Consider the following 24,358-nt stretch of genomic DNA (forward strand, 5'->3'; position numbering starts at 1 on the left):
TTTCTCTGAGAATAACTGTACTTCTTAAATTTAAAGCCTTTTAAGGAAACAAAAAGGAAAACTTCAAACTTTTTCTTATAGTCCTCATGCCCTGCTCTGATTCTTAAGTATATGTTAACTAGTTTCAGATGTGTTTTGTTCTCTGACTCAAAATCAGCCCTTTCTTTTAAAAAAAGAAATTGTGTAATTAGTACTTAATTGCTGTGGATATTTTGGGCATTTAGAGGAGAGGGTAATTAAAAGGCCAGAGAAATTAAACTTTCACAGTGATCTTTACATTTATGTGATTCCTTTTTTAAAGTGTCCTCCAAAGGCAAGCCTGACAACTTTAAATGAAGAACTGCATTGTTTTGAAAACTTTAGCCTCAGTTTTATCTGTAGATGCAGTTTCATTGGTTTTTTAGGTATATTGGAGAAAGGATCATTAAAATGCTAGAAATCAAGAGTTGATTTTGTTCACCTCCTTTTCAGGCAGGTGTCAACTAAACAATGTCCAAGACCCATCCCTGCTCTTGTGTTTTCAAATCTTCTAGGAGGAAAATGAGAATTTTTTTGCCACTTCATAAGTGTTACATATGATGAAATTTAAATATTTGCCATAATTAAAAATTGTATATGGTCTGTTGGGACAAACCAGAGCTTGGTTGAGATGGGCTCTTATCTGTATCTGGCTATTTGAAAGACCCAGGTGTTGGCCACCTGATGCAAAGAGCCAAGTCATTGGAAAAGACCCTGATGCTGGGAAAGATTGAGGGCAGGAGGAGAAGGGGGGCAACAGAGGATGAGATGATTGAAAGCATCACTGACTCAATGGACATGAGTTTGGGCAAACTCTGGGAGATAATGAAAGATAGGGAAGCCTGGCATGCTTCAGTCTATGGGGTCGCAAAGTTGGACATAACTTAGTGACTGAAAAATAACAAAAAGGTGTTGGTAGTCACTTCTGCTGACCTCTATCATTGTATCATGTGTAAGTTGGAATATTAGAAGACTCCATAAGCTCAAAAGTACTATGTCTCATGAGGTACCCTTTATCTAAAAATCCTACATTTTGTGGATCTAGAGGCTAATGAGTCTTCTTTTAAGTGAAACTATTCTTATATTAATTTTGATAATGAATACTTGGGCTGTGACATTAACAAGCTTGTTCTTGTTGTTTAGTGCCTAAGTCGTGTCCCATTCTTTGCTACACTATGGACTGTAGCCCACCAGACTCCTCCTCTCTGTCCATGGGATTTTCCAGGCAAGAATAACAGAATGGATTGCCATTTCCTTCTCCAGGGGATCTTCCGGACCCAGGAATCAAACCTGTGTCTCCTACACTGGCAGGCATTTTCTTTACCACCAAGACACCAGGGAAGCCTATTAACAAGTTTAGTGTTTATGAGATATATTGGGCATTTTCAATATATGTTAAGTCAGAAGAGCCCTACTTCATATTTGCTACATTCACTGAGTAAGTTAGGTATACAGGATTTGGAGATTGATTTCATATTGATCCCCAACAATTTTAGGAGTTATACTAAAAGTGCTATTCTGAAACTCTCTTCCCAGGCTTTTAAACTAATGTTATTCTTTCTTCTTTCTCAGTCCTCATCATTTTTTCTTGAAGAAAACATCAAATTACTTAAACATCTAGCTTTCCACTTGGAAAGTTCAGAGAATCATAAGTAACCACTTGGCTCCAATATGTATAAAAAGCCCTGAGAACTCAAGATTCTTAAGGAAAATAAAAATTGAAAAACTGATATAGAAGAGATAAAAAATCTAAACAGATCAGTAACCGTCAAAAAAAAAAAAAACAGTAAAAGTAACCAAAGAGCTATACATTATAGGAGCACCAGGCCTGGATTGCTTACTGTGGGGAATTCTGCCCAAACATTAAGGAATGGATAAATCCAATGTTATTTAAAATATTGCACACCAAACAAAATAGGAAAACTTCCCACCTTGAACTTTGGGTCACTTTTGCTGTTTTTTAAATCAGGAAAGAAAATTTCTAAGTCAGTCTGGGTCAGCTTTGTTGAAGACATGGTACTCTTAAAAATGCACTTATATTTTATTCATTTACCCATTTGTGCATTAAATATGTGCCAAATGGCCTCCCTGGTGGCTCAGTGGTAGAGAATCTGCCTGTAATGCAGGAGATGTGTAGGAGACACTGGTTTGGAAGATCCCCTTGGGGAGGAAATGGCAACCCACTCCAGTATTCTTGCCTGGGAAAAACCATGGACAGAGGAGCCTGGCAGGCTAGAGTCCATGGGGTCACAAAGAGTCAAACACAAGTGAAGGCAAACACACACATACAGATGTGTGTTGGTGGTGAGAATAGGGCAGTGAATACGGTTTTAAAAGATGAAAAGAAACATTTCCTGTCCTCAGAGCAGAGGCTTCAGGCTCTGGGTGTGGTGGGAGCCAGGCCTATGCACAGTAAGACAAGGGGATGAACAAGGAATGGGCAGAGGTAGTGCTTTGGGTGATGAGTGAGCCGTAGCCTCTAGATCTTAGGGTTTGAATCCTGACCCACCAGATGGTCAACCAAATTTTAAATCCATACCCAGTGGTTTGGATAATGATCATGGTAAGGAATCTTTAACCACCTGAGAACCAGGAAAGGAGCATAATGCAAAGGCCAGGAAATCTCATCAGATAGATGGGGTTGACTTAAAAATCTCCCAGTAGGGTGATCTTTGATAGAAACTTCCATCTCCTGTGGCTGAGACCAGGTGAGCAGGGACAGCTGTTCATGAATACCACTTCCTAGACTTGTCCTGTCATTTTCTCTGAATTTTGCCAAGTAAAGGAAAATCTAGGTTGAAAGGAATAGTGTGAAGGTTGAAACAGAGGAGGTAAGACAGTTAGAGTTTAGAAAAGAAAAAACAGAGACGATACCCAATGAATAATAACAAAGTATTTCAGATGTGTGGAATAACTTCTTTACCTAAAAAGAAAAAGTGTAGTATTGCTGGTGGTGGCACAGGTTTCTAGAAGCTCTTTTGACTACAGTTACGGTTGAATCACCTTATGCTGAGAAGGAGGGATGTGGGGGCAGTGTAGAGAAAGTATAGGAGTACCATGTTACAGTTTGAGATTCTCCACAGAAAGATGGAGAGATTCTCTGAGGTTTATGTTCAGTTTGAGGAGTTTAGGTGATTTTTTAAATTTTTCACATTATGTAAGTCATGAAATTTAAACTGTAGGTACTGTGTTAGTAATTTGGGTGGGCTGAACAGGAGTGGAACTGCCTTTTAAGGGATTTTAGTGTGTGCATTTGGATTGCTTGGTGACCTTAGAAATTTTGTTTTTAGCCACTGTCAGAAACATAATAATTTTTCCTTCTGAAACAGATTTTGAACACCTGCAAAGGTTGATCAAACTAGGATAGTTTTAATAAACTATTAATCTCTCTTCTTTAATGTCAACCCAGCTTTTAAAGTCACTCAGTCGTATCCGACTTTTTGCTACACCATGGACTTTACAGCCCATGGAATTCTCCAGGCCAGAATGCTAGAGTGGGTAGCCTTTCCCTTCTCCAGGAGATCTTCCCAACCCAGGGATCAAACCCAGGTCTCCTGCATTGCGGGCGGATTCTTTACCAGCTGAGCCACCAGGGAAACTTCCCTGATAGCTCAGTTGGTAAAGAATCCGCCCGCAATGCAGGAGACCCCGGTTTGATTCCTTGGTCAGGAAGATCCCCTGGAGAATGGATAGGCTACACACTCCAGTATTCTTGGGCTTCCCTCGTGGCTCAGCTGTAAAGAATCTGCCTGCAATGCAGGAAACCTGGGTTTGATCCCTGGGTTGGGAAGATACCCTGGAGAAGGGAAAGGCTACCCACTCCAGTATTCTGGCCTAGAGAATTCCATGGACTGTATAGTCCATGGGGTTGCAAAGAGTTGGATACGACTGAGCAACTTTCACTTGCACAGCTTTTAAAACTGTTCCTCAGCTACCTGAAACATCAGCTCAAGGCACTTGGGTTGATTTAATAAATGCCTTTTCCATTAAACATTCTTGTAGCCAGAATGCATTGAGAGGATAGGAATTTTTTCAGTCTTGTTCATTTACAGTCCAGTTTTCCAAATTCTCTTGTTTTTAAAGTAAGATTACTTTAATTTTATTTCCTTATCTCAACAGTTATGTTGGTATTTTTTTATCTTTCAAGCAGGGGAGATTGTTTTGAATTCTAGCATCAGTCCTTCAGAATTTCAGTAAAGGATACCAACTTTAAACAAATGTAATTAAATATCTAGTTTAAGTGTATCTTATCATTAAAAGGTTATTTATGTATAAAATGCTGACCTTTCAGGATGTACACAAGAGTGTTCTAAAACAGAGTTTCTGAACGTTGGCTGTGAAACCACTGTCTTGGCCTGACAAATGAATTGGAAATAAGCTACCCAACACTGGGAATGGGTCATTAATTTTAATCAAAGGTGATGCAGGAAGGCGAATGGGATGCATGACAATGTCAACAGCCCAGTAGATGTTAAGAGACCACACAGCCTTCCTTGTTACTTGGTTGGGCCATTAGTTGAGGTTGGGTGAAGACAGAAAGCCATGTCTGGAATTGAATGACCAGGTCACTCCAAAATCTAACAGAGAACTGCTCGTTTCAGAATCACATTGTAATGCCGTTAGAAGTCAAGGACAGCTTTCAGAAAATATTGGAGGATTTTTTTTTTTTTTAAACCAAGCATCTAGCTAGTTTTTTCCAACTTTGACAAGTTCTCTGTTTTCCTGCCTCCTTTCCTCCTGAATGGCTCATTGATATTTACAGAAGATCAAGAAATCGAACAGACTTAGAAAAAAAATCTCAAAGCCTGTTTGCTTTTCAGAATTACATATTGTTAGTTGTAAAACTCTGTAAATGCCAGAAACAATAGCAGACCAAAGGTATTAAGCAGGGTAATTAATTCTCTGTGGGGATCTCATTGTCCCTTGTCTATCTCTTATGTTCTTGTGTGTAGAAATAGTTTCACTAATTGAAACTAAACTTTCTTAATTGCTTTAATGAAAGCATTTGTTTTATAATTGTAAAAGCCAAAGTGCTTATGCCTTACTATAAATTGTCAGTATGGGCTTGATAACATTAGCAATATTCATGATGGTGGAAACCTTTTCTTTTAATCAGTAAGTATATTTCATTATTTTGAGTATATTTTCAATTATAAGAAAGGTAGCATATGACAGCTTGAATTAATGATGTTTATAATAAAGATATAAAAATGCAGAAGGGACAAAGAGACATTTTTATATCTCTACTTCAGGTTTGTGAAGAAAGTTCATTTATTCTGACACAGCACTGCATACATAAGAATGATATGTGTGACTGCGTTAGTAATTTTTACACATTTTTAAGAAAGAAAAGCAATTATATTGCTGTCTTGTTAATGGAATACTGTGATAAGTAATAGTATTTGTTCTTCCTGTAGATGAAGATCAGCTTCGTGCAAGGGGTTATGACAAAACGCCAGACTTTATTTTACAAGTACCAGTTGGTAAGTCCTTAGACTCTACTATGCATTTGTTTATAGAGTAAAGTGATGTGTTTTTTCCCATAGCTTTTAAAATTTTTGTTAATATTAGCAAATGTTACCAAAGAATCTGTATTAGCTTCATAATTTTGTATTCAAATGTATGAAATAATTGCAAAAGATTTTTAAGTGGCAGAAAAGAATAGGTTCAGAAGAAACCTAAGCTTTAAAAACTTTTACCTACCTTTAAGAAATAAACATGTCTTCGAAAGACATTTTAGTTACCATTTTCAAGTCATTTCTCTATACAATGCATTTTTAAAACAGAGTTCTGTGGAAAAGCCAGGCTCACTTTGGTTTGCTTTTACATTACTTGTCAGTTTATATAGGCAATCTCAGAATCGGAGAGAGACTTTTGTAAATGACAGAAATAAAAGGGATATGACTGTAGCATAAACGTTCCTTGTCACAAACAGATATGATGTGTTGTTTTATAATTACATCCATAGATGACGGTGAGGGTTAAGCCTCTCTTCATTAATGTGAAGCATGGAGAGACCCAGACAGAGTCAGAATTTTCAATCTCCCCTTCCCTTTGCTCTGTATTCATAATGCTTTGTTCCTTAGCTGTAGAAGGGCACATAATTCACTGGATTGAAAGCAAAGCCTCATTTGGTGATGAATGTAGCCACCATGCCTACCTGCATGACCAGTTCTGGAGCTACTGGAATAGGTAAGGCCCCATTATTTTTCTCTTAAGATAAACGATACTCAGCTGAAATTTCATTAGAAGAAAAATATTTTGTTTAGCTGGTAAAAATGCTAGTAGCCTTTGTTTCTAGTAAATACACAGACTTGATTAATGTATTCATTTCAGATAATTTCAGCTTCTCTGCGTTCGTAATGTTGCTTCACTTTTTAAAACAAAAAATCTGTGCATGAGGTCAAAATTAGTATATACTCCATTTTCCATTTTACAGTGATAATATTGATGTCACTTAAAATATGAATAATAGGGTGTGATATATATTATATTATTGACACTGACTTTTATCCTCTTGATGTGAAAGTTATGCTTTCTATCAGATCTTAAAAAAGTATTTTATCCTTAGCTCTCTGAGGAAAGTATCCAAACGATATGAAAGTCAAAACAAATTACCTTCCAATGATAGAAAAGCATTTACCTACCAACTTCAACCAACATTTCCAAAGGCAAGAATGAGATGATGTTGGAGGAAGGAGGAAGATGCTGTATTACTGAGTACCCCCTCATGTGTCTGGGCTTGCAGATTATCTCAGTTAATGCTCACAAGAAAGTGTGATTTGGGGATAATGGGATTTTATTCACAAGATTATTTGGGATAATGGGATTTTATTCCCATTTTACAGATAAGGAAATAATATGCCTACAGCTAGTTATCATGCATTGTCTTGGTCACTTCTAAATCCGTGCTGTTTTTAGTACAGCTCTATTGATGTTTACAGTACAACTGTTGAAACTTTGGCTTTTGCTATTATTGGAGTCCTAAGCTTTCATATCACATATTTTTTACCCATTAGACCAGAAGGTGGGTCAAAGGGTAACCTTCCTAGATTAACTGTGTTCCTTGGTACTGAACAACTTTAAGAATACGACGGTAAGATGGCATTGGTTTGGATCACTAAGGAAGGAGACAGTAACATCTGTGGGCAGTAGCCTTACCCTGGAAGAAAACAATGACAATCTCCAGAATTTGGCATTATGTTGTTACCCAGCTTTACAAAGGCCAGTGGGCCTTGCCCGTAGCAGATGTGCTAAACTAAGCCCACTTTTTGCCATGGTAACAATGATCATGACAAAATGCTGAATGTAATGGCTTTCTTGATTTTCTTGTGTAATTGTGCGTAGCATCCGAGCTTTACTTTACAGGGATGGAGGAGGAAAGTGCAAAATGTTTTAGAAATCAATGCTGCTTCAGCGTTTCCTGTCTTTTATTCAGCCATTATTCAAATTAGCAGTAATGTGGTAAATTGAATTTCAGATTTTTAGCAATTTTATGATGAGTTGGAAATAGTAAAGAAAGCAGCATTTTTGATAGTATAGGGAAAGCAATGACAAGAAAATCAAATTGTTTAAGTTTAGCTTGCTAAAGGATTTCTTTTTTTTTTTTTTTTAACTGCTAAACTCAATCATTATGCGTCAAGACTGTCTTCTCACTTTGGTACTGGTCAAGCCTTTTATGAGAAACAATTAGAATTTGAATCCAAAATAGTAAAGCTTACTTAAAAATTCCAAAGGCATGTCTTCATTCTAAAACAACTCAGCTGTTGTCTACTCTGTGCTCAGCCCTCACCATTTTAGAGGCTGATTAAATAATCAAATCACCTGTATGATATACTATGGATTATTCACATGGCTGGAGGAGGTTCTGAGCAATGGATGATTTAATAGTTTGATTTGGACTAGATTTTGGATTATTTTGTTGCATGCTGCTTTTTAAATTTTAATGATGCTTTATTTATATGATTACTACTATTGCTACAATTACTACTATTGACTTATGGTTCTTAAACACTTTCTTTGAACGTATGCCAAGTAAGTGCATGTAGTTCACTTAGGGCACGTTATATGCAAGGGAAAGCCGGATTATTCAAGAGGGAAATGCTCTACACAAAAGTCACTAGTTTACCAAATGTCTGCAGAGAGGCCAAGAAAAGCAGGTCATACTGACATTCAGTGTGGAACATAGAGGCATTTGCTTGTAAGTAAGAATTGTCAGTGATGGGGCATTTTGAATGAAGAAAGACTTAGCCCATTGACTAAAGTTTGGGAATCCTACTCTTTTCATATTTTTGCCTCAACACAACTCACAGCAGTTGCTAAAATTCCTCAGAGTTGGAAGAAATTGTCTCTGCCACCTGTAGGTAACCTTTCAAGGAGGCTGTTGGTTGCAGTTTGGGCTAATTGCTTTATTTGTGTGATAAGCCTCTAGTCAACATAAAACTGTTATCTAATGTCACGCTGTTTTTAGATTTTCTTCCAGTTTTATTGAGATATAATTGCCATACAGCACTGTGTAAGTTTAAGGTATATATACAGCATAATAATTTGACATACATACATCATGAAATGATTATCAGAATTGTCACCCTATTTTTAAACATTGGATTCTATGATAAGACTGTTCAGTTAATGTTTGAAAAATCATAATCTTGTCTAAGCCTATTTTTCTATATAAATAACTTCAGAGCCCCTAAGTTTTAGTGTAATATTTCTCTAAGAGTTTTCTTTTTATGTAAATTGATATTCTTACTCACCCTATAAGCAACTCCTGGCAAAGTTGACCACACCCTCCCTCTTTATTAAAGCTTTTGTTTGTTTGTTTTTGGCTTCCAAGAGACCTTCTTCTGAGATTTTTTTCCCTGACATTCCACCTGTGTATTCTTTCTCCTTTTCTGGTTCTTCTCCCTCTTCCCAGCTCTAGGCTTGAAGGCCCTGGAACTCAGTGCTCACCCTCCTCCCTCTTCTGTCTACATATTTCCTGGGTGTTCCCTGGAGATCTCACCAGAGACTGTGGCTTTATATCCCATCTCGTGCTGCTATCTCTCACTTTTACCCCCAGCCCTAAGATTTCCCCCTGGTACACATTTGTTTGTCTAGCCAGCTGTCTGCTCAGTATCCCCGCCTGGATACCTAATAGATATCTCAGACTTTACATATCCAAAATTAAACTCTTGACTTTTCTCCTCAAGCTTATTAGCCTCTTATTTCCTCTCAAGCTCAATGAGTGGCATCACAATATCTCCCAATACTCAAGCCCAAAACCCCAAGTGTCATCACCAATTCATCAGCAGGTCCCTTCAGCCCTACCTTCACCACATCTCAGATTGTGCCGTGTGTCACCACCCCACCTGCTGTCGCCTCACTGTCTGTCATCTCCTCTCGGACTATTACCCCAGTTTCCAAACTGGTCTTCTTATATCAGCACTTGTACTCCTATGGTCAGAGTTTCATACCCTAGGCAGAGTGACTCTCAGAAAATACAAATCAGATTGTGTCACCTCCCTGCTTAAGACTCTTCAGCGGCTTCCCACCACATTTAAAATGCAGTTGATATCCTAGAGGAGGGAAGATGGGGTGGGAGATAGGAGGGAGGTTCAAGAGGGAGGGACGCATGTACACCTGTGGCTGATTCATGTTGATGCATGGCAGAAACCAATACAATATTGTAAAGCAAATATCTTACAATAAAAAATTAAAAAACAAATACAATCCAAACTCTGTACTATGACATTCAGAGCCCTGTATGACCTGCCTCTCGCCACCCCCAATTCTGTCCACACCTGCGCTCTCCCTTAACTTAACGTTCTCTCTGTCTCTTAAACTTCCTTGGCAGCTTTCTTCATCTTCCTTGAATCTACGCCACTTGTTTCTACTTCAAGACCCTCACTCTGGCTAATCCTTCTGCTTGGAACTATCTTCACTTGGATCTCCACATAGCTTGCCCTTTACGATGACATTCAGCTGTCTGCTCAAATTTCCCCTCCTCAAGGGGACCTTCCCCAACCACCCAGTCTAGATGGTATCACCCTCAGTCATTTCTCTCCTCAGTCAGCTTTACTTTTCTTCATAAAATTTACCCCTATCTGAGGGAATGAATAAGACTGTAGTTAGAAACATTTATACAAACACAAATTTACTTGGTTTGAAAGAGTTTTGTTTACCTTTTGTGTTGCTATTTCTAATTACTACATGTGTGCAGCTCATTCTTTTATAATCAAAACTTCAAGAATTTTTTCTGTCTTAATTCACTTCAAACAAATTTAAAATCAGAACTTAAGCTCCTTTTCTGGCAAGTAGGCCCCCATCCCGGGTATGAACCTTGATTAACGAGCTCGTTAGAACTTGACAGTCCCCTCTTCTGTGGGGTTTAAAGACTGCCTCTGAGAAGCAGCATTTGGGCCATAATAGAGCCCCAAATTATATAAGGCTATGTATACAGTTGTATTGAAAATATATGTATATTTACATATACCAGTGTGTGTATATATATATGTGTGTGTGTCTGTATATATATATATGTATACCATGTATTTCAGACTACATATATATACAGATTTATGCAGTTGACAACAAAAGAAATGCCCTCTCATCCTACTTTTCTAGTCAAAAGGTGGGTTCTTTGACAATTTGACCTACATTACTAAGTGTATTTTCATTTTGAGATGATGACAGGTAAAGAAAAAACTAACTCTATAGTCTGAAGCCAGGATATACATGGGTTCTAACTTGTGGCCTTTCAAAGAAGCAGGAGCAGACACCTTAGGCTCACTTTAGTGGTTGAAGATAAAATGGGTCAGTTTGGATGAAAATACTGATGAACCTAAATTACGAAGAGCCACATGCAACCATACAGCACATGAACAATGCCCAACAGCACTGAGTCAGGAACATAGAAATCTCACTTGTAAGCTCAGCCCTGTCCCCGGCCATTCTGGGCACATTCTGACACACTGTCATCAGTGAAATCTTTTTAAAACCAAAGTTACTTGGTAGCTAACACCTCTCTACTTCTCTCAAAGAAGATCTAAGCTTACTGACTGGAAAGAATAAGGCAAAGTTTTGTTTGAACATGATTTTCCAATTCAATGATCCTTGATGTAATGGGAGAAATCTGTCCTGCTCTTGGGTTTGAAGCCAAGCCTTGCCACTCTCTGGATCCATACCTGGAAACAGCTTGCTTAAACCTTCCTGAGCCTTTGTTTTTTTTCCCTCAATAAAATGGGGTTAATAATAACCTTCTTCACATATTGTTGTGATGATCAGTTGTTTGATACATACAAATCACTTTCACAGTGCTTGGCAATCAACAGATGTACTCTCCTCTGTCTGTTTTTCCTGAGTATCATGGTCTGATGGAATATAGAAATCTTGTCAGCAAATATTTTAATTTCCTTTTCTGCTAGATAAACTCCTACTCGGCTCACTTCAGCACTCAGCCTGACTGACATCTCTTTGGGAAACCTTCCTGTAGTTCAAGATTGGGTTCAGTGCCCCTCCTGTGTTTTCCTGATAATTTCATAGCATTTGTCAAATATTGTAATTGCTTGTTTACTTATCACTCTCCTCCAGTTAATATACTGAGTTCTGTCTTAACTGTTTTATCCATTGTCAAATGTCCAGAAGCAGTGGGATGCCTGGCACATAGCTGCCAGTAGGTGATCATAGATATTTATTGAACAAATGAGTATATGAATGAATTTTCTGATGCATAACAGACAACAACGTTTTGAATCGACCACTAAGGATTGTGTTAGACATTGTTACATTAAAACTCAATAGGAGGACTTCCCTCATGATCCAGTGTTTGGAGCTCCACTGCGGGGGGCATGGGTTTGATCCCTGGTTGGGGAACTAAGAACTTTCTTGCTGCACATCATGGCAAGAAAGGAAAAATAAAAACACAACAGGGCCAAAATTTTTTAAGAATGCCACTCTAAGTATGGTGAGAAAAATGCTTCATTTTTCTAGAAAACTTTTATAGGCTTTCCAGATGTATAGATTTTTGCAGATGTTTACCATGAAATATAGTATGTTTACTTACATACAGTTTTAAAATAGAAAATAACCAATAACTAAATGGTAAATACTATGAAGTTTTTTAGGCACATGTTTTTAATCTTCGATTGATTACTTGCTTTCACAAAACTTCAGCAAGGTAGGTATCTCATTTGAGATTTGACATGAAATGCCTTAAAAATCCAAGAGTAAGAATAGAGACCTATGAACATAAGAATAGAGACCTATGTACAATGTGCCCAAATATTTAAGGTTATGTTTCAAGTTAACAAACAGTAAATAAAGTCTATTTTATCCTGCATGAAGATCTGGAAATTCCGATTTGCATTAAGAATTCCTAGACTCCTTGGAGATCCATGCTGCAGGTGGCAGTGTAGACAGAAGTGGCCCCACTGCATAGCCCATCTCCCTTTTCTTATCACTTTTGGCTCCGTCCTGGGACTTCCCTGATGGCTCAGATGGTAAAGAATCTGAGTGCTATGCAGGAAACCTGGGTTCAATTCCTGGATCGGGAAGATCCCCTGGAGAAGGGAACAGCTGCCCACTCCAGTATTCTTGCCTGGAGAATTCCACAGACAGAGGGGCCTGGTGGGCTGCAGTCCATAGAGTTGCAAAGAGTCAGACATGACTGAGGAGCTACCACTAACATTTAGGCTCCATCCTACACCTGGGAAGGTTTCAAGCACACCCTAGCCTGCACATCCAAGTTCCATGTACCTTTCCACAAACTTCTGCTCTTGGTCATCTCTCAGGCCAGTGGTGCACACTCTGGTGGTCTGCCCTCTTATCAAACAGGCAGGCTCTAGAACTGATCTCAGAGCTCTTCAATCAGGAAGTTCTGGGGTCCCTGGTAATGTGTAGCGTGGCCTAGAAAGGTATTAGAGGGGAGAGACATCAGGTGAAGATGTTCCCTTTGCTCCACAGACTCCTCACCCCGTGTGTGTGTGTGTGTGTGTTAGTCCCTTAGTTGTGTCCTACTCTTTGTGACCCCATGGACTGTAGCCTGCCAGGCTCCTCTGTCCAGAGAATTCTTCAGGCAAGAATACTGGAGTGGGTAGTCATACCCTTCTCCAGGGATCTTCCCAACCCAAAATTGGGTCTCACATATTGCAGGCAGATTCTTTATCATCTGAGCCACTAGGGAAGCCCTGGGCTGGAGTTCAACCAGAAGAGGCCAGAGCAGAATCCTCTAAAGTTTGGGTCCAGCCTATGGACCCCTCTTCACTGGGAATAAAGGATAGTATCAAAGTAAGCAAGTGTATTTGCCTTCCAAAGTCATTTCTTGTGCTGGTATTAGGATATGAGGGGAGATGAGCACCAGAGGAAATAAAGTCTTGATCATATTTATGTCTCCCTGAAAAGAAGAAGAGCTGAGTTCTATCTGTGGGATTTTTGAACCTTTGGCTCCAGAAAGTCTACTCTCCTAGAGGCAATGCTAAGCTAATACCTCTGCCACAAGAATTGATTTGACTTTAGTTCTTACCTCTAAGTATTTTTTTAAAGATTGGTTATCTACTCAATGGTTTACTGATTGCTTTCTCTGGTCTGTGCTAACTTGAGAGGTGAGGCATTTAGAATGGGGCTGCCGAGCAGTTAGACTCAAGGAAGGTATTTTTCAGAGGATGGCCAAAGTTTTTTTTTTCTGTATGAAGATACTTCCAGGAAGCCTGCAATTAGCCAAATCACAGATTTCCAGTTATTTCAGTCTTGTTAACAACACATCTGTCTCAAGTTGGAGAATGAGCCTCAGTTATAGATGCTCTTGGAAACCTTCAATTACAGCAGCCTCAGAAAGCACCACTGCCGTATACTAACAAGCAGTCCTCAGCAGCAGCAAGAGACAGATTGACTAATAATTAGCAAATGCGCTGCAGAAGGCCTCTCTAAAGGTAAAATATAATAATTTGCTTTTCCATCTCTTATAGTGGAGCTGGTTGTGAGATACTGATGTCTCCTTGCTCCAAACAAATACTTGACATTGTTATTAGCTGGAGTAACCTTGAAATATTTTTTAAAAAATGAAGGAAGTGTTTTCTGTGTATACAGTACTTTGAGTTTTCATAACATACCTTTTTTTTTGCATTTGGAATGTGAATAGCAAGAACTTTCCCCATGAGGGAATTCATGTTTTCTGCCATTGTTAATTGTTTTCAAGTGTTGACTTTAAATACAAAGCTGAATGAACAATGAAAATGTTGTCTTAGGCTGTTGAAATGATATTTGCAATAAGGAGATGGTGGTTGAGCAAACTGGTATGAGTTAAAGGATTAAAGGGAAAAAAATAGACTTGAAATATCGATGAATTACAATTCCTCAGAAAGATGTCTGAGTATTATCTTCAGATATATGCAAGATTTTTTCTTTTTGGTTGGTTGACCAGTTTTCCAAATCCAGGGACCTAGGAATTGTGGAAAGGATGACTCTTCTTGCTAAATATTATGATAGAGTTAATATGAGTCACATATGTTTCCGAAGGATTACCACACATCAAAAGTTCTCTCAGGAGAAGATGAGCGCACATTCTTCTACTCCGCCATCTTGTTTGAATAGTGATACCCTATGTCCAAGGCCAAAGGAAAAGCCCCAACAAGACGGTAGGAGGAACGAAGTCCCATCCCATACCTGCCAGAGACGCTCAGAGGGCTCAAACAAAACCTTGTGCACACCAGGACCCAGAGGCCCCACAGAGACTGAGCCAGACTTGCCTTCGAGTGTTTGAGTGTCTTTGGAGGCACGGGTCAATAGTGGCAAGTGGAAAGTGATTTGCCACAGGGACAGGGTCTCTGGCTGCAGCAGACCTTGGTCACCCAGCCTGTGGCATAAGCCCTCTTGAAGAGGTCACCATTAGCCCCACCACAGAGCTGCCAAGCAGACAACCCACAAACTGCAGAACAATTATACCAAAGAAATTGTTGCAGTGAAGAAAGTTCTAGGACACGCAACAGATTTCCCAGCCTGGGCATCCAGCAAAGGGACTGAGAACCCCCAGGGAATTTGACTTTGGAGTTCAGTGGGAGACTGAGCCAGACTTGCCTGTGAGTGCCCAGGAGTCCAAACAACAGGGAGGGAACACAGCCCTGCCCTTCAACAGAAAATTTGATTAAAGATTTACTGAGCATGGCCCCGCCCATCAGAACAAGACCCAGGTTAGTCTCTCCCTTCAGGAAACTTCCATAACCCTCTTGTCCTCATTCATCAGAGGGCAGACAATGAAAATCACAATCACAGAAAACTAACCAAACTGATCACATGGACCACAGTCTTGTCTAACTCAATGAAACTATGAGCCATGCTGTATAGGATCACCCAAGACGGATGGGTCATGGTGGAGACTTCTGACAAAACGTGGTCTGCTGGAGAAGGGAATGGCAAACCACTTCAGTATTCTTGCCTTGAGAACCCCATGAACAGTATGAAAAGGCAAAAAAATATGACACAGAAAGATGAACTCCCCAGGTCAGTAGTTGCCCAATATGCTACTCGAATAGAGTAGAGAAATAACTCCAGAAAGAATGAAGAAATGGAGCCAAAGGGAAAACAATGCCTAGTTGTGGATGTGATTGGTGATGGAAGTAAAGTCCAACGCTGTAAAGAGCAATATTGCACAGGAACCTGGAATGTTAGGTCCATGAATCAAGGCAAATTGGAAGTGATCAAACAGGAGATGGCAAGAGTGAACATCGATATTTTAGGAATCAGTGAACAAAAATGGACTGGAATGGGTGAATTTAATTCAGATAACCATTATATCTACTAGTGTGGGCAAGAACCCCTTGGAAGAAATGGAGTAGCCTTCATCGTCAATAGAAGAGTCCAATATGCAGTACTTGGGTGCAATCTCAAAAATGACAGAATGATCTCTGTTTGTTTCTAAAGCAAACCGTTCAATATCACAGTAATCCAAGTCTATGCCCCAACCACTAATACTGAAGAAGCTGAAGTTGAAAAGTTCTATGAAGAGCTACAAGACCTTCTAGAACTAACACCCAAAACAGATGTCCTTTTCATCACAGGGGACCGGAAAGCAAAAGTAGGAAATCAGGAGATACTTGGAGTAACAGGCAAGTTTGGCCGTGGAGTACAAAATGAAGCAGGGCAAAGGCTAACAGAGTGTTGTCAAGAGAAAGCACTGGTCATAGCAAACACCCTCTACAAACAACACAAAAAATGACTCTACAAATGGACATCACCAGATGGTTGACACCTAAATCAAATTGATTAAATTCTTTGCAGCCGAAGATGGAGAAGCTCTATACAGTCAGCAAAAACAAGACCAGGAGCTAACTGTGGCTCAAATCATGAACTCCTTATTGCCAAATTCAGACTTAAATTGAAGAAAGTAGGGAAAACCACTAGACCATTCAGGTATGACTCAAATCAAATCCTTTACAATTATTGAGTGAAAGTGGCAAACGGATTCAGGAGATTAGATCTGATAGAGTACCTGAAGAACTATGGATGGAGGTTCATGACATTGTACAGGAGGCAGTGATCAAGACCATCTGCAAGAAAAAGAAGTGCAAAAAGGCAAAATGGTTGTCTGAGGAGGCCTTACAAATAACTGAGAAAAGAAGAGAAGCTAAAGGCAAAGAAGAAAAGGAAAGATAACACCCTTCTGAATGCAGAATTCCAAAGAATAGCAAGGAGAGATAAGAAAGGTTTCCTCAATGATCAATGCAAAGAAATAGAGAAAAACAATAGAATGGGAAAAACTAGAGACTCTCTCTTCAAGAAAATCAGAGATACCAAGGGAATGTTTCATGCAAAGATGGGCACAATAAAGGACACAAAAGATATGGACCTAACAAAAGCAGAAGATATTAAGAAAAAGTTCGATTTGTGGCTCAGTTTAGTCACTCAGTCATGTGTGACTCTTTGTGACTGAAAGGACTGCAGCACACCAGGCCTCCCTGTCTGTCACCAGCTCCCAAAGCTTGCTCAAACTCATGTCCATCGAGTCGGTGATGCCATCCAACCATCTCATCCTCTGTTGTCCCCTTCTCCTCCTGCCTTCAATCTTCAATCCCAGCAAAATGATCTTCATGACCAGATAAGCACGATGGTGTGATCACTCACCTAGAGCCAGATATCCTGGAATGCAAAGTCAAGTGGGCCTCAGGAAGCATCACTACGAACAAAGCTAGTGGAGGTGATGGAATTCCAGCTGAGCTTTTTGAAGTTGTAAAAGATGATGCTGTTAAAGTGCTGCAGTCAATATGCCAGCAAATTTGGAAAACTCAGCAGTGGCCACAAGGACTGGAAAAGGTCAATTTTCATTCCAATCCCAAAGAAGGGCAATGCCAAAGAATGCTCAAACTACAGCACAATTGCATTCATCTCACAGGCTAGCAAAGTAATGCTCAAAATTCTCCAAGCCAGTCTTCAACAGTATGTGAACTGTGAACTTCTAGAAGTTCAAACTGGATTTAGAAAAGGCAGAGGAACTAGAGGTCAAATTGCCAACATGCATTGGATCATCAAAAAAGCAAGAGAGTTCCAGAAAAACATCTACTTCTCCTTTATTGCCTATACTAAAGCTTTTGACTGTGTGGATCACAGCAAACTGGAAAATTCTTAAACAGATGGGAATACCACACCACCTTACCTGCCTCCTGAGAAATCTGTATGCAGGTCAAGAGCAACAGTTAGAACCAGACATGGAACAACGGACTGGTTCCAAATTGGGAAAGGAGTACATTAAGGCTGTATATTGTCACCCTGCTCATTTAACTTATATGCAGAGTACATCATGCAACATGCTGGGCTGGATGAAACACAAGATAGGATCAAGATTGCCAGGAGAAATATCAATAACCTCATATGCAGATGACACCACCCTTATGTCAGAAAGTAAAGAGTAACTGAAGAGCCTCTTGTTGAAAGTGAAAGAAGAGAATGAAAAGCTGGCTTAAAACTCAACATTCAGAAAACTAAGATCATCAGTCCCATCACTTCATGGCAAATAGATGGGGAAACAATGGAAATAGTGAGAGACTATTTTTATGGGTTCCAAAATCACTGCAGATAGTGACTGCAGCCTTGAAATTAAAAGGCACTTGCTCCTTTGAAGAAAAGCTATGACCAACCTAGACAGCATATTAAAAAGCAGAGACGTTACTTTGCCAACAAAGCTCCATCTAGTCGAAGCTATGCTTTTTTCCAGTAGTCATGTATGGATGTGAGAGTTGGATTATAAAGAAAGCTGAGCGCTGAAGAATTGATGCTTTTGAACTGTGGTGCTGGAAAAGACTCTTGAGAGACCCTTGGACTGCAAGGAGATCCAACCAGTCCATCCTAAAGGAAATTAGTCCTGAATATTCATTGTAAGGACTGACGCTGAAGCTGAAACTCCAATACGTTGGCCACTTGATGTGAAGAACTGACTTATTGGAAAAGACCCTGATGCTGAGATTGAAGATTGAAGGTAGGAGGAGAAGGGGACGACAGAGGATGAGATGGTTGGATGGCATCACCGACTCGATGGACATGAGTTTGAGCAAGCTCTGGGAGCTGGTGATGGACAGGGAGTCCTGGCATGCTGCCGTCCTTTCTGTTACAAAGAGTCGGACATGACTGAGCGACTGAATTGAACCACAAATCAAACCTGTAAGCAAATGATTTGATGTCCATTCTGTGAAAGAGAATACAACCATTATGTTTGTCCAGAGAGAGTGAGAGAAGAATAAAGGAAGTGAGTCAGGAGTCTAAGAATACAGAGTTTTTTTGTTTTTGTTTTTTTTCAGAGTTCATTTTTGAAAGTAATTTTGGAATAATGGAGATCAGGTTGAAATTGATGCTAAAATGGCTTAAGGTCTAGGGCAGTGATTCTTAAACCTTGGCATGTATTAAAATCATACGGTTGGAACATTTTATGTATTGACCTGAGCTTTATCCCTGGAGAACTGATTTAATTGGTGTGAGGTGGAGCCTGGACTTCGGGAGTCTTTTTTGTTTTGAAAACTTCAAGTGATGCTGTTGATCTGTATTGTGCATTGAAGTCGACTTCTTTACCTCTCCCTTCTTGAGCAAAGAAGTCCACTTCTTTCCTTGATTTGCCAGCTAGTTGCTAGCCTAGGTGCTTCTAAACAGAGTCTTGATGAGAAAAAGAACTTTATTGAGGAATACTGATTCAGATCAGCAAATAGTTCACAGGCACTTGTTAGTTAGTAGGCACCCAGCCTCCACTCAGGTCTCCTGCTGAACTCACAAAGATCTATAAAGAAATTATGAAAATTTTTCCCTTATTTTCTTTTAAAATATTTATAATTTTAAATTACATTTAGGTCTAGCATCCATTTTCAGTTAATTTTTATATATGGCGTGATAGATGACTTAAACTTTATTTTCTTGGACTTGGATATCCAGTTGTGCTAGAACCATTTGTTGAAAAGACTGTCCTTTCTTCACTAAGTAGCCTTTACACATATATCAAAAACCAATTAATCTTGTATGTGTGGACCTTTCTCTGAGTTCTCTATTTTCTTCTGTTAGCCAGTTTGTCTATCTTTATACTAATTCTACATTGTATTGATTACTGTAACATAATTTTGAAAACAGATAGTGTTAGTCCCCCAACATCATTTTTCTTTTTAAAGTTCAGTTCACTTCAGTCGATCAGTTATGTCCAAATCTTTGCCACCTCATGAACTGCAGCACACCAGGCTTCCCTGTCTATTACCAACACCTGGAGCCTAATCAAACTCATGTCCAACGCATCAGTGATGCCATCCAACCATCTCATCCTCTGTTGTCCTCTTCTCCTCCCGCCTTCAATCTTTTCCAGCATCAGGGTCTTTCCCAGTGAGTCAGTTCTGCGCATCAGGTGGCCAAAGTATTGGAGTTTCAGCTTCAGCGTCAGTCCTTCCAATGAATATTCAGGACTGATTTCCTTTAGGAAGGACTGGTTGGATCTCCTTACAGTCCAAGGGACCCTCAAGAGTCTTCTCCAGCACCACAGTTCAAAAGCATCAATTCTTCAGCGCTCAGCTTTCTTTATAGTCCACTCTCACATCCATACATGATTACTGGAAAAACCATAGCTTTGACTAGGTGGACCTTTGTTGGTAAAGTAATGTCTCCGCTTTTTAATATGCTGTCTGGGTTGGTCATAGCTTTTCTTCCAAGGAGCAAGTGTTAGTTTTGTCCATTTTTGGTCCTTTGCATTGCCATTTGAATTTTGGAATCAGCTTATAAATTCCTTTAAAAATTTTGCTGAAATTGTGGTTACCATCAATAGAGTTTATAGGTCAACTTGGGAGCCTGTATATTTTATATTTCTTGACTCTATAGGAAGTGATTTTGTTTTTGTTGTTGTTTCCATTTCCAATATTTCATGTTACTATAGAGGAATACAGATGATTTGGTGTATTGATCTTACATCATGCAATTGGGAAACACTCATTCTTTATTTGGTGGATGTTCTAGGATTTTCTATATAGACAACAATGTTGTTTATAAATAAATACATTTTGCTTCCTTTTTCAATTGGATGGCTGTTTTTCTTTTTTTAGCTGTGCTGCTTAGACTCTCCTATACAAAGGTGAGTAGTACTGCTGTTCTTGGAGGAAAGGCATCAGTCTTACCTTGAAGGATAAATATTAGGTGTAGATTTTTTGAGGCTGCCTTTTGAGGTTGAGGAAACTGCCTTCTGTTCCTAGTTTGCTTAGAGTTTTTATTATAATGGATGTTGAATCTTGTCAGAAAGTTTTTCTGCATCTGTGAAGATGATCATATGTGTATTTTTTAGTTAATTGATTAACATGATAAATTACAGTGATTCTTGAATGTTATACCAACCTTGCATTCCTGGTATAAACCCCCTTGGTCAGTGAAGCAAAATCTTTTTTATCGTTTGTTTTATTTGATTTGGATGTGAGAGTTGGTCTATAAAGAAAGGTGAGCACTGAAGAATTGATGCTTTTGAACTGTGGTGTTGGAGAAGACTCTTGAGAGTCCCTTGGACAGCAAGGAGATCCAGCCAGTCCATCCTAAAGGAGATCAGTGCTGAATATTCATTGGAGGGATTGATGCTAAAGCTGAAACTCCAATACTTTGGCTACCTGATGTGAAGAACTGACTCATTTGAAAAGACCCTGATGCTGAGAAAGATTGAAGGCGGGAGGAGAAGGGGATGACAGAGGATGAGATGGTTGGATGGCATCTCCAACTCAATGGACATGAGTTTGAGAAAACTCCAGGAGTTGGTGATGGACAAGGAGGCCTGGCATGCTGAAGTCCATGGGGTCGCAGAGTCAGATGCGACTGAGCAACTGAACTGATGATAAACTGATGATATTTGATTTGCTAAAAATTCATTAAGAAATTTTACATCTGCTTTCATGAGAGAGATTGGTCTGATTTACTTTTTCTTCTAAACTCTTTGCCAGGTTTTGGCAGTATGGTATCCTTATAGTATGAATTGGGAAGTAGTCCTTTCTTGGTTTTCTGGAAAAGTTTGTGTAGAATTGTTATTATTTCTTCATTAACTATTGGGTTCTGTTCAGTTCAGTTCAGTTGCTCAGTCATGTCTGACTCTGTGATCCCATCGACTGCACCACGCCAGGCCTCCCTGTCCATCACCAACTCCTGGAGTTTTCTCAAACTCATGTCCATTGAGTCGGTGATGCCATCCAACCATCTCATCCTCGGTCGTCCCCTTCTCCTCCCACCTTCAATCTTTCTCAGCATCAGGGTCTTTTCAAATGAGTCAGTTCTTCACATCAGGTAGCCAAAGTATTGGAGTTTCAGCTTCAGCATCAATCCTTCCAATAAATATTCAGGACTGATTTCCTTTAGGATGGACTGGCTGGATCTCCTTGCAGTCCAAGGGACTCTCAAGAGTCTTCTGCAACACCACAGTTGAAAAGCATCAGTTCTTCAACACTCAGCTTTCTTTATAATCCAACTCTCATATCCATACATGACTACTCCCAGTCAAATGATCTGGGGATATTTTTTGTTGGAAGATTTTAAACTGATTAAAATTTTAGATTGATAGATATAGGGATTCAGGTTATCTATTTTTTTCTTGAGTGAACTTTGATACTTTGTGCCTTTTAAAGAGTTTATTCATTTTATTTAAGTTGTGGAATATATTAGTATAAACTTGTTGAGAATGTTCCCGTATTCTTTTAACATCTGTAGAATCTGTAGTGGTGTCACCTTATTCATTCCTGATGTTGATAATTTTGTCTACTTTTCCAGATCTGTCTGCCTAGAGCTTTATCAGTTTTACTGGCCTTCTGAAAAAACGAATATTTTGCTTTATTGACTTTTTCCTGTTAGTTTTCTTTTGTCTTTTTCATTGATTTTTAATCTGATTATTACTGTTCCCTATTTTAGCTTCAGTTTCACTTGCTCTTTTTTGTTTCTAGTTTTCTAAGATGGAGCCTGAGGTTATTGATTTGAAATCATTCTTTTTTACCAGTAAAGGCAATTTAGTGGTAAAATTGCCTCAAAGTACTGCTTTAGCTGTATTGCAGAAAATGTTATATGTTGTATTTTTATTTTCATTTGGTGCCAAATATTTTCTCTTTCCATTTAGTTTTTGAAATACTTTATTTTTATTTCTTCTTTGACTCACAGGCTATTTAGAAGAATGCTGTTTTGTTTCCAAATATTTGGAACTTGTTCACATGTCTTTCTGTTATTGGTTATTAATTTAATTTCATTAAAGTCAGAAACAAACTTGAATCCTTTTAAAATTATTGATACTTGTTTTATGACAAACTTTAACTGCCTGGTCTTCCCATTTTCCCAGTTTCTTCTTCTCAACTCTGAGAGAGACTTCTGGGCTTCACCTAGATTCTCCCTCCTGACACTGTAGCCTGGAAACTTTCTCCAGGCAGCAAGTTGGGAAATCAAAGTGCTTGCCTCTTTTCTTGCCCATCATTCGGGGTGACTGTCCCTAACTGCTTGATGTCTGTTGTTAGCTATTTGGTTTGTTTGTTTTTTAGGTATTTCCAGCAGTAGTCCCTGTTACCTCATCTTGGCTCCAAGTACATGTCCTCTCAATTATGATTTTTAACAGAATTTAACACACTGTAAACCCATCTGTCTTGTTTAACATTAACCTTGTAATGTTACTGATGCTATATTAGACTTCATTCTCATCCTAAGCAAATCTTAAGCATTGACTATGAATAGAATGGGCTTCCCTGATGGCTCAGTGGTAAAGAAACCACCTGCTAATGCAGGAGACATGGCTTTGATTCTCTGGGTCAGGAAGATCCCCTAGAGAAGGAAATGGTGACCACCCCAATATTCTTGCCTGGGAAACCCCATGGACAGAAGGAGCCTGGTGGGCTACAGTCCATGGGTTCGCAAAAGAGTCAGACCCTACTTAGCAATTAAAACAACAACATGAATAGAATAATTTTTGAGAGAGTGCTGTGGAAACCTTCAAATTTCTTGCTTTTGGAATCTGTTTCTCAAACAGTCATCTATATATTCTCTCTGTCTTTTGCCTAGCCTTCTGAGAATTGGAATGGAATTTTCAGTCACTACTTTTTGCCCAACAAAAGGGAAGGTTTTTTGTATCATTAAGGCCAAAGACTGGATAATAAGCTTATTGTTGTTAGAAAGCAGCATTCTTTGGTCATCTTTTGATAGCAGAGGGCATCTGCTACCTCTCTGACTGAAATAGAGCTAGCCATCTTTTGATGAGATAGAGCCCTATTCACAGAACGTATGCCTGTCCTCTTTCTTTTCTCTCCCTCTATATGTAAGAAACAACGTTTTTCCATTTTTGACCGTCTCCTGTCATCCAAGAATCTCCTGGGATGGGTGAACTGTACAGGTGATGAGGCTGCTTTGCTCTTGCTCATTCTCTTCTCACACATGTGCAGTATGGAAGATGAGCCATGAGTGTAATTTTCATGTCTCATGCTCTTCTCCTAATACAGAAATATATATATGGATACATAATGGCCATGGTAAGCATCCTTTCCCTCTAATTTCTAATTGACCCTGAAAGTCATATTCTTATGAAAATTAAGTCTTCTATACAAATTCTGCTATCTATTAACATGTCACTTTATTCTTTCTGTTTTTTTCTTTTTCTTGTCCTGTCCTTTACGTTCTTAGTGTACTTTTATGATTTGTGTGAATTCTACTTTATTGGGTCTACTCCCTTCCCTTACTGAATTGCTTACATTGATATGCTTCCTGTATTTTGTTCACCCTTATTTTCTCATAAAAATTCTACCAACAAGGTATCTTACTAACCCCTTCCTGCTTCTCCTTCTATTTTCCTTTTTTTTCATTTCCTTTGCTTCTGTTTCTGGCAACTTTGCTATCATCACCACCTCTCCATTTTAAATTC

General features: G+C 39.1%; 1 protein-coding gene and 1 long non-coding RNA gene across 6 annotated transcripts in view; both read left to right on the top strand.

Annotated features, from left to right (window-relative positions):
- The window catches only part of CDIN1 (CDAN1 interacting nuclease 1), a 233,470-nt gene that overhangs the window by 114,084 nt on the left and 95,028 nt on the right, over positions 1-24,358 (top strand). For 4 of the 5 annotated variants that reach the window (XM_081507111.1, XM_081507114.1, XM_081507113.1 and 1 more), the window contains 2 exons: positions 5,436-5,501; positions 6,105-6,210. In XM_081507111.1, coding sequence (XP_081363237.1) covers positions 5,436-5,501; positions 6,105-6,210 — 172 coding nt within the window. Of the gene's footprint in view, positions 1-5,435; positions 5,502-6,086; positions 6,211-24,358 lie in introns of all 5 variants that reach the window. The other variant, XM_081507112.1, reaches the window with a different exon arrangement.
- LOC145512758 (uncharacterized) lies at positions 10,415-16,606 on the top strand. The gene is made up of 2 exons (XR_014058770.1): positions 10,415-11,332; positions 13,047-16,606. It is a non-coding gene; the product is annotated as an uncharacterized LOC145512758 (long non-coding RNA).

Source organism: Giraffa tippelskirchi, chromosome 7 (genome assembly GCF_054371585.1).
Source record: "Giraffa tippelskirchi isolate mGirTip1 chromosome 7, T2T-mGirTip1v1.2.pri, whole genome shotgun sequence".
In the NCBI taxonomy this organism is placed as follows: Eukaryota; Metazoa; Chordata; class Mammalia; order Artiodactyla; family Giraffidae; genus Giraffa; species Giraffa tippelskirchi.